The 10,925-nt window shown below is 39.9% G+C and overlaps 1 protein-coding gene and 2 pseudogenes across 1 annotated transcript in view; 1 reads left to right on the top strand and 2 right to left on the bottom strand.

Annotated features, from left to right (window-relative positions):
* Window positions 1-768: 768 nt before the first annotated feature.
* Window positions 769-882, top strand: LOC128578860 (uncharacterized; annotated as a pseudogene).
* A 939-nt stretch (window positions 883-1,821) lies between these two features.
* Window positions 1,822-3,711, bottom strand: LOC128578402 (zinc finger protein 639-like; annotated as a pseudogene).
* A 3,512-nt stretch (window positions 3,712-7,223) lies between these two features.
* Window positions 7,224-10,925, bottom strand: part of MBTPS2 (membrane bound transcription factor peptidase, site 2) — a 53,452-nt gene continuing 49,750 nt past the window's right edge. Inside the window, exon 11 of the mRNA XM_053580120.1 lies at window positions 7,224-10,437. Coding sequence (XP_053436095.1) covers window positions 10,215-10,437 — 223 coding nt within the window. The 3' untranslated portion in view covers window positions 7,224-10,214. The remainder of the gene's footprint in view (window positions 10,438-10,925) is intronic.

Below are 10,925 nucleotides of genomic sequence, written 5' to 3'. Positions count from 1 at the left end.
AAGGCATATCAAAAGGAGGCACATCAGTAGGGACTCAGATGTCGGAACAATTATGTCATAATTCTCCTTTCTGAAAATAAGTAATTCAAGTTTATAATACTAACTTGAGTATGCCAAGTACCAGATTAAGAATTTTATGTAGGGTGGCACCTGTGGCTCAAGGAGTAGGGCGCCGGTCCCATATGCCGGAGGTGGCGGGTTCAAACCCAGCCCCGGCCAAAAAATAAATAAATAAATAAATAAGATGTTATAAAAAAAAAAAGAAGAATTTTATGTAAGTATTTTATTTAACAGTCTTATAAAGGAAAATATTATGTCTAATTTTTTTTTACGAGATGTAAAAAAATGTGGCCTTGCTATGTTGGCCAGGGTGAATTAGAACTCCTGGGCTCAAGTGATCCTCCCACCTCAGCCTCCAGAGTAGTTGGAGGAAAGGTTAGGACACACAACAGAAAGCTGGGCAAAGATGATCAATGGAGCAATTAGCAGAATGAAAAATCCCTAAAGGGCTAAATGAGTATATGGATGTAAAACTTTATTAATAATCTGAGAAAACAAATTAAAATGAAATGTCATTTTAAACCAAACAGATTTCTCAGAACCTGGAAATCAGATAATTCAGGTGGCAGTAAGGCTGTGGGGAAACATAGAACCCTCATGCCTTATTTTATTTTTAGAAAAATTTTTTTAATTTTAAAAACAGACTAAGAAAACCAAATCTTTTTCTCCTATGAAACTGGCCTCCTAGTGTTATGAAAATAATTACACAGCACTTGTGTTTCTTTTTAACTTGTGGATAAAGACAGACAACTCCAAAAAATTCTTCTTTTGCAACTCAGAACTCACTGTTCACTATGAGTTCTGACACATATAAGAATTATTTAAAAAAAAAATTAGAGTCCACTGATTAGCAGAGAACAACTACTGATGGGAAACACAAAAGGAGGGTTGGTTTCTTACTAATGGGATTATCAGTGGATTTAATTGTATATTATGTTGCATTTTAGTTCTGGTAGTACAATGATTTCATATATGAAAATCTAAGCTTGTCCTCCTTAAAAAAAAAAAAAAAAGTAGTGGGCGGCATCTGTGGCTCAGTGAGTAGGGTGCTGGCCCCATATACCCAGGGTGGCAGGTTCAAACCTGGACCTGGCCAAACTGCAACAATAAAAATAGCTGGGCATTGTGGTGGGCACCTGTGGTCCCAGCTACTTGGGAGGCTGAGGCAAGAGAATCGCCTAAGCCCAGAAGTTGGAGGTTGCTGTGAGCTGTGACGCCACAGCACTCTACCGAGGGTGACAAAGTGAAACTCTGTCTCTAAAAAAAAAAAAAGAAGAAGAAGTTGGGAACCCCTCCTCATGTAAAAAAACAAAACAAAAAGTAGCACCTATGGTTAAGTATGGAGAACTGTAGCTCTTTCTTTAGTACCTGTTTTTCAATTCATGAAATTAAAGCACATATAAGAAACAGGATGACAGTCACGAAGAATGATTAAAACTGTGAACGATCATGGAATTGAAAATACCACATTTAAGATACAATTATATACTGAAAAATGGAGCAATGCCAAGACAACTGGACAATGTTAAAGGCAAATTTTTAAAGTTTGGTTTTAAATAATTCATATTAACATAGCCAAAAAAAGCTGACTTTATTATTTTACATTAACATTCTGTAAATTTTTTTTTTTTTTTTTTTTTTTTGCAGTTTGGCCAGGGCCAGGTTCGAACCTGCCACCCTCAGCATATGGGGCTGGTGCCCTGCCCACTGAGCCACAGGTGCTGCTCATAATATTCTGTAAATTTAAATAAAAGAGAATAATCATGTGGTCTTATGGACTGGAAGGTGACTTATTAATTCCCTTTCATTCCCAAACCTCATGGAGCGGTCACTACATTTATGAGGTAAGCCAGCTGAATGCTTGAAATCTAGATGAATTTTAAGATCTTCAATTTGTCCTGTTGAATATTCACAATATTGATATAAATAAATCCCTTCAGATAAATGTGAATTGAGATGCTTGCAATATTCTAGTATACTTGTAAAGCCTTTCCCACAGTCATCACAAACATGAGGAAAAATTTTAGTATGTTCAATAGCCACATGCCTATTAACATCGGTATGAAGTCTACTCCGAAAACCACATACTTGACATACAAAGAAGTTTTTACATTTGTCAAAGATAATTTTGCTTAAGAGGCTATACTGTCCATGTTCTCCATTGTTATACTTATCACTGAATTCTATTAATTTACACGCATGCTCATTTACCACAAGGCTATGCAAGTCTTCTGTTCACAGAACTGACACAAATACTGCTCTTCACAGCTGTGCTCCTGAAGTGGAGGTAGAGTTCACTACTTGAAGAGCACTGCATGTCACATTGCTCACACCAGTGGAGGTGACCACTAAAATGGGTGTCTGCAATGTGCTGGCTTAGGTTCTCAAAAATTACTGTCTTAAAGTCACAGTATTTACAAATGCAGGGATCCTCTTCACGTAGTTTGGCATGTTCTATTAGAAACATGTTGGTAGAGAAATTTTCCTTGCATACTTGACACACATTTGAATCAGTATGTTTATGCTTCTGGATCATATGCTGCTTTAAATCAGAAAAATATTTGCTGCTGAACTCACAAAGTTCACATTTATAGAGGCCACTGCTATTAGCTCTCAGTAAAGGCCATTTCTGCTGGGCAGTCACATTCAAAGCCTGGCTCTTGTCAAGAATTTTACAAAGTTTAGCTGGTGGCTCTTCATCCGTTTGGTCTTGGAGACTCTGAGAGGAATTGTTTTCTGTCTCCATATCATAGTCCTCAGAAAATGCATGCACTTCTACAACAATTGGAACATCTTCAGCCGTGTGAGCTTCTATAGGACTCTCCTGTTGGGTTTATTGATTGACTGATTCAGGGAATCACACTCTTTGTGACTGCATGATAATTTCAGTATCAGCAGATTTTTCCGTAGGGAAGGCAGTGTGGTCTAGAATTCTAAGTACTGGACTAGGAACCAGGTAGTTCTGATTTCTGTTTCTGGCCAGGTAGTTCTGATTTCTGTTTCTGGCCTTGGTTCCATCTGTAAATTTTGGCAAGTCATTTGACGTCTCAGTATCAGAATCATCATCTTTTATTTATTTATTTATTTATATTTATTATTAAATCATAGCTGTGTACATTAATGCAATCATGGGGCACCATACACTGGTTTTATGTACCATTTGACATATTTTTATTACAGTAGTTAACATAGCCTTCCTGGCATTTTCTTAGTTATTATGTTGAGACATTTACATTCTACATTTAGTAAGTTTCACATGTGCCCTTGTAAGATGCACTGTAGGTGTAATCCCACCAATCACCCTCCCTCTGCCCATCTTCTCCCTCTCCCTCTCCCTCTTCCCCATATTCTTAGGTTATAATTGGATTTATAGCTTTCATATGAAATTAGTTTCATAGTAGGGCTGAGTACATTGGATACTTTTTCTTCCATTCTTGAGATACTTTACAAAGAATACAGAATCATCATCTTTGTTGTCAAAATATTTTAAGTCTGGCTGTCTCATAGAACAGACACTATAAAAATGGTTAGAAAAGATTCCATTGAATCCATATGCAATTCTGCTTATTCCAGAGGAGTCTGAATAATGAGAAGGGTGTAAAGTCTTCCTTTTTCTTTTTTTTTTAGGATGCTCATTCATATCTTCTCAATCTCGCCTGGTCTTCAACTCCTGGCCACAAGTGTTCCTCACAAAGTGCTGGAATCACAGGTATGAGCCACCATGCCCAGCCTGAAAAATCTACTTGAGGGCGGTGCCTGTGGCTCAAAGGAGTAGGGCGCCAGCCCCATATGCCGAAGGTGGCAGGTTCAAACCCAGCCATGGTCAAAAACTGCAAAAAGAAAAAAAAATCTACTTGGTATAATTCTTACTCCCGGAGTGAAGAAAAAAAAAATTACAGGGAGTTTCCACAGATGGCTATAAAAAAATGCCAGGCCCCCGGGCATGGCTGGCCCGTCCCAGCACAGCTCTGAGGCTGCGCGGCGCGGCGGAGGGTCCGCGCGGTCTCGCAGCGGCGGGTGGCCAGGCTCACCCGACTAGGCCGGCCCCTCTGCCTCCCACGCGCCCCACGTCCTGCGCGCCAGACCCGAGGCCGCCCCTCATGCCTTACTGATGAGATTGTCAGTCACCAGGCTGGCTGAGTGCCTGTAGCTTGATGGTTAGAACGCCAGCTCGTGCACCGGGGGTGGTGGTTCGAACCCAGCACAGGCCTGCTAAAGAAACAAACCAAACCCCCCCAATAACCTGAAGAAAAGCTGGTCGGTTATGAAAAGCCATGCTGGATGGCAATCTGGCAGTGCTAAGGGAAATTAAATATGTCTCTCCACACTCCCAACTATAGGGGGGCTCTTCAATAAAGGGCAGCAGGCAGCTTTATATCATCAGACATACATTATCTTTACTTTGAATAAAAGACAATATACAATAGTCTCATTTCACTATGAATGGACAAAAACACCACCCATAGACTGCCAATAGTATACAGAGCAGCTGTTACAAACTACTTTCTACCAATGTGTTTTAGAAATGAAGAAATCCTTATATTCTTAGGATCTAATTCTTACAGTTTGGAGTTTCATATCTTTAAGAGAACTGGATTTATGATGCCTGAGAAGATTAATGGAATGTAAACTCCACATAAGTTTAAGATAAGGTGAGACTTCAATTTTATACCATGGAGAGCCAATTATGTAATTCTGCTCTTTGATCCTTTTGGGTTTTCCATCCTTTACAGTTAGGAGCATATCTATAGAAAAGTTTGAGAAACTTTCAGTTACTAAGAAGGGACAATTATGGACTATCCATCTTAATTTTAATTTTTTTTTTGAGACAGTCTCAAGCTGTCACCCTGGGTAGAGTGCTGTGACATCATAGCTCACAGCAACCTCAAACTTTTGGGCTCAAGAGATCCTCTTGCAGCTGGGCACGGTGGCTCACGCCTGTAATCCTAGCACTTGGGAGGCTGAGGCGGGTAGATTGCCTGAGCTCACAAGTTTGAGACCAGCCTGAGCCAGAGAGAGACCTCCTCTCAAAAAATAGCAGGGCATTGGGCGGTGCCTGTGGCTCAAAGGAGTAGGGCCCCAGCCCCATATGCTGGAGGTGGTGGGTTCAAACCCAGCCCCGGCCAAAAACTGCAAAAACTGCCAAAAAAAAAAAAAAAACACAAAAAACAGTGACAACTACAACAAAAAAATAGCTAGGCGTTGTGGCAAGAACCTGTAGTCCCAGCTACTTGAGAGGCTGAGGCAAGAGAATCGCTTAAGCCCAAGAGTTTGAGGTTGTTGTGAGTTGTGACGCCATGGCACTCTACCGAGGGCGACATAGTGAGACTCTGTCTCAAAAAAAAAAAAAAAAAGGTATTGTCTCAGAGTATATCCAGGGGTTTTGCCTTAAAAACAAATGTTATTCAACTCTACTACATTGGTGACAATCCTCCAAAATAGTTATGGAATAACTGGAACACAGTTTTCCCCTCCCAGCCTTTTATCATATATGCATTTATTTAAAAGGTTAGATTATGCTGAAGTATATGTATACTATTCTTTGATCACACATTAAAAGAAAAGTGGGTCGGGTATGGTGGCTTACGCCTGTAATCTTAGCACTTTGGGAGGTTGAGGCAGGTGGATCGCCTGAGCAACAGCGAGACTCTGCCTCTAAAAATAGTGGGCGTTGTGGCAGGCACCTGTATTCCTAGCTACTTGGGAGGGTGAAGCAAGGGAATGGCTTGAGCCCAGGAGTTGGAGGTTGCTGTGAGCTATGAGGCACGGCACTCTACCGAGGGCTACAAAGTAACACTCTGTCTCCAAAAAATAATAATAAATAAAAATGGTTTACATTGAATTGCACACTTTAAAGTTTACACATAAATAATTTAATATTTTAATAAAGCTGTTTTATTTTTTTTAATTTTTTTTATTTTTTGTAGAGACAGAGTCTCACTTTATGGCCCTAGGTAGAGTGCTGTGGCCTCACACAGCTCACAGCAACCTCCAACTCCTGGGCTTAAGCGATTCTCTTGCCTCAGCCTCCCGAGCAGCTGGGACTACAGGCGCCCGCCACAACACCCGGCTATTTTTTGGTTGAAGTTTGGCCAGGGCCGGGTTTGAACCCGCCACCCTCGGGTTCACCGACTGAGCCACAGGCGCCGCCCTAATAAAGCTGTTTTATAAAGGTGGTTTAGAATTATTACATAATTCACCTAGTCTTGTGGCCACAACTGTAGTGTCAAGAGATCAGAGGCTAGAAGTGCCACAGCACTCTACCCAGGGTGACAGCTTGAGATTGTCAAAAAAACAAAAAACTTCTGTCAGCCACTAATGAAAAGACAGTTCTTTTTTTTTTTTTTTTGAGACAGTGTCTCACTTTGTTGCCCTGGCTTGAGTGCTGTAGCGTCATAGCTCACAGAAACCTCAAATTCTTGGGCTCAAGTGATCCTCCTGCTTCAGCCTCCCGAGTAGCTGGGACTTCTGGCGCCCGCCACAACACCCAGCTGTTTTTCTTTTTTGAGACAGAGTCTCGCTTATTAACCCTCAGTAGAGTGCTGTGACATCACAGCTCACAGCAACTCAACTCCTTGGGCTTAGGTGATTCTCTTGCCTCAGCCTCCCGAGTGTTTTTCTGTTTTTAATAAAGACGGGTCTCACTCTTGTTCATGCTGGTCTCCAGTGACTGAGCTTAAGGGATCCACGCACCTCAGCCTCTCAGAGTGTTAGGATTACAGGTATGAGCCGCCACACACAGTGGATAGTCCTCTTTCTTTATACTTAAACCAGCAATTTCCAAAACAGTAGTGAGAGCACAGGTATCTCATTTAAAGGACTTCTTTTTAAGGCCTGCAGCAACTTTCACATATAGATTATATAAATGAAAACTGAAAGCTGCTTTTAGGATCAAGAATTTAAAAACACTCCTGTAGTCCCAGCTACTTGAGAGGCTGAGGCAAGGTATGACTTGAACCCAAGAGTTTGAGGTTGCTGTGAGCACAGCCTTGTACTCAGGGTGACAGAGTGAGACTCTTGGGGGAAAAAAAAAAAAAAAGAAAGAAAGAAAAAGAAAAGAGAAAAGGAATTTACAAACAACTAATATTTTACTCTAATTAATGGGAACAATTCAGATATGAAAGAGTACAGATTGTTTTTAAAAGACAACACATAGATGATGATAAACATAACATGCTGGTACACATTTATTCTTTTATTGCTAAAGATCCAATGCTGGCAATTATGATATCTTCAAGTTAAAGCTTAAGAATGACTTACAGAAACTTCAAAAGATTTATAGAAAAAAATACCTGTGCACCATTAGTATGTGAACATTTAATATTAATAAATACCATAGGACAAAATGATGACTGGGAGCCACAGTTCTATGAAGCACATGTTTACAATTTGCTGTTAGAACAGACAATGACCTATAAGAGCGCTTACCAAAAGGTCAAGTTTAACTGCATATCTTTTCAAACTGAGATGCTGAAAAGAATATATACATTCTTTATAGATTGTAGGTAATTTAAGAGAAGTCTCAAAAATGTAAACAATACAGAGTAGGAACACTGAGAATAAAGTTTTACTATTGAACAAAGTGACAACACAGAATACTTTCTTCAAATCTTCAAAATAATTCATTTTTCTAATCACTCCACAGAAACCAAAATGGATTCTTTCCATATAAATGATAATACACCAGGGACACAAAGACCTCCCAAGTTTTTTTTATGTTAACATATATTTACAGTAAATATTCAAGAATATTTTTTACAGCACACTTAAATAGAAACATGCTTTTCTAATCCATAAATAATGGTAATCATTATCCATTCAACCACATTTATTAAGTACTTAGGATGTCTCATGCACTGTGTCAGGGATGAAAAGATGAATATGACATGGTCCTTACCCACAATCAAGTAAAGAAAACAACACATATTTCCTTTTTTTTTTTTTGTAGAGACAGAGTTTCACTTTATGGCCCTCGGTAGAGTGCCGTGGCCTCACACAGCGCACAGCAACCTCCAACTCCTGGGCTTAAGCGATTCTCCTGCCTCAGCCTCCCGAGTAGCTGGGACTACAGGTGCCTGCCACAATGCCCGGCTATTTTTTGGTTGCAGTTTGGCCAGGGCCGGGCTCGAACCCGCCACCCTCGGCATATGGGGCCGGCGCCCTACCGACTGAGCCACAGGCGCCGCCCCACATATTTCCTTTCTTACACAACGAGGCCATCTCTGTACAAATGGTAGTGATCTGCTCAATTTCATAGTATAGTGATTCCCAAACCCTGATCCTATGGATCAACAGAGCAAGTGTTTAAAAGCTAAAAAAAAAAAAAAAAAAAAAAAAGATTTTGGAATTTTTACCCAGAAAAATAAGTTAATGGATAGGATTTCCTTTATTAAGTTTTTTTCATTTCCTTTTTTTCTCAGTTTAAGAAAACCTGACTTTACATATATATTTTCATTAGTAAACTGCTTAGTTCATAGAATTAAATTAATTTTGTAAGTATTTCATGATTCCCCAAACTCTACTAGTCACAGGTCTGAGTATTACTATGCAGATACTGAATGAATGTGTAAGAACAGAACAAATGCCATATTTTCTGGAATAAACTAATACTTTGTATGGTTTTATTACTGATATTAATAACATGTTAAAATTATATGCAATATATAATTTCAGTTTAAGAAGGAAGACAAATTTGTAATACAATCTAAAAAGTTTCTTAAAAATGACTAAAAAGTTTGAGTGCTTAAAGAGCAATTCAATGGTCTGAAAAAAGATAACCCTGTGGAATACTCCACTCAAGAAGAGGTTGGATATATGGTTGTTAATGACTTATTGCCTTTTATCACTTCTTGAGTCTGAGAAAAATGGGTATTTTTTGCAATCAAAGAAACAGTAAGCTCTTACACTTCTAAGAGCAACTGGCCTGTTGAATTTCCCAATTTCCCACTGCTGGATCTCTACTCCCAAAGACGTCAAACCAGGTGTGGTTCTTTCAAGCTGAAGAGTTAGTTCCCAGGCTCTCGAAAACTCATGTCTGTACTCATGTGTAGCCATTGTCAATATACTACCAAGTTTTCCATGGACCCAAAGAGGTAGCTCAGGGGCAAAATGGAAAGCAAGGACTAGGTATTTAGTTACCCGACAGAGAGAGGCATGGAAGCCGCTGGTGAGGACAGAGTATGGCTTAGGGTTTAAGGTCATTGCTTCTTGAAGACAAGAACACAGCAGGGAGGCCCCAGATGGCCTCAGCAGCAGAAGAGAAAATGTCTACTCTGGAATGGTTGTCAAGCTTCTAAGATCTATAGAGAGTGGTCACCAGGCCAGCTGAAGATCCTGTGATCTGTCTGTGGTCTGTCAGAAGACCTACCTTAATTCTGAGGTTCAACCTTAACTGCCTCAGCTCCCATGCTGCTAGTGACTCTTCCTGCAGCTCACTCTGAATGCCAAGCCCAGGGCTGCTTTCTGAGGGAGCAGAAACACCTTATCAATGGCAACCCTTGTGGGGGCAAAACATGTCTCTCGATATCATAGGCCCTACTTCTTACTTTGTTCATTTATTTGGCATCATTTGACAAAAATTTTTCCCTTTAATATCAGCAGATTCTTTTATAAAATTTTATTAGTTTAAATATAATCGGACCTCAGTTTTCAGACTAAAAAATAATACACATTAATTTTTAAAATACTTTTCAAACAAGACAAAGGACAAGAGAGCTAGGCCAGGGAAACAGTGACCTTTTCACTTGGCCAAAGTCTGGTCTTCAAATCTTGATTAATGATGCGCTTTTGCAAGTTTTTATCAGTTAATTCCATCCAAATTCTGTTCTCTATCATACTATTTCGACTTGATATGTAGTCACAAAAAATGGTATTACATGAATTTGCACTTGTTTAGAAATTATTCCACGAGCATCAGTGTACATTTAGTCTTTAAAACTAGAGTGTAGTCAGAGATGATGCCTTTCATTTCTTCTGTTTATCCCTACCACAGAGTTTGGGTACTCTGGATAGCGGAGGAGCTCAAAATTGTTGGCTAAGATAAAAGTTTAAGGAAACACTTTACATTTCATACCAAATAAGGATTTCAATGGCAATGGATATTACCACATAGCTGTGTATTATAACTCAGAGATTCTGTCAGACGAGTGCAAATATTACCGTGCTGTAACCATCCAGAGTCCCAGGGTCACATTGGCAGCCAAAAGTACAGTGCCACCAAGCAAGATGAAAAATCCTATCAGATCTTTGATATCATTGTCTCCAATCACTGAGGTAAGGGTAGCATCCAGGAAAGAGTTTAAAATCCATTGTCCATCCAAAGCAAAGCAGGGTACGGCATTAACAATAGCCAGAGCTCCAGAGAGGGAAATCAGGTACCTGGTTAAAATCAGTTAAGGAACCAACTGTGAGGCCTGAATGGCAACCACATTTCTGTGAGTTAGAAGATACTTTACTGAACTTGAGGTTACAGTTGACAACTCTACTCTTTAAAAATCTCTGCCATTCCTTCTTAAACCTCTACTATTTAAAATAAATGACTTTATAGTATTTCAGAGGTCAAAAACTTTAACTAGACTAATAAAGGCCAACTACTTATAAAGCCAAGCTAGAAGGAACTCCTAGGAAGACTAAATCTTTCTTTTTTTTTTTTGTAGAGACAGAGTCTCACTTTACTGCCCTCAGTAGAGTGCCGTGGCATCACACGGCTCACAGCAACCTCCAGCTCTTGGGCTTATGTGATTCTCTTGCCTCAGCCTCCTGAGCAGCTGGGACTACAGGCGCCCGCCACAATGCCCGGCTATTTTTTTGTTGTTGCAGTTTGGCCGGGGCTGGGTCTGAACCCACCACCCTCGGCATATGGGGCC

This window comes from Nycticebus coucang, chromosome X, assembly GCF_027406575.1.
Source record: "Nycticebus coucang isolate mNycCou1 chromosome X, mNycCou1.pri, whole genome shotgun sequence".
In the NCBI taxonomy this organism is placed as follows: Eukaryota; Metazoa; Chordata; class Mammalia; order Primates; family Lorisidae; genus Nycticebus; species Nycticebus coucang.
Note: the sequence above shows the minus strand (reverse complement) of the source record. Positions and strands in the feature narration are given on the sequence as shown.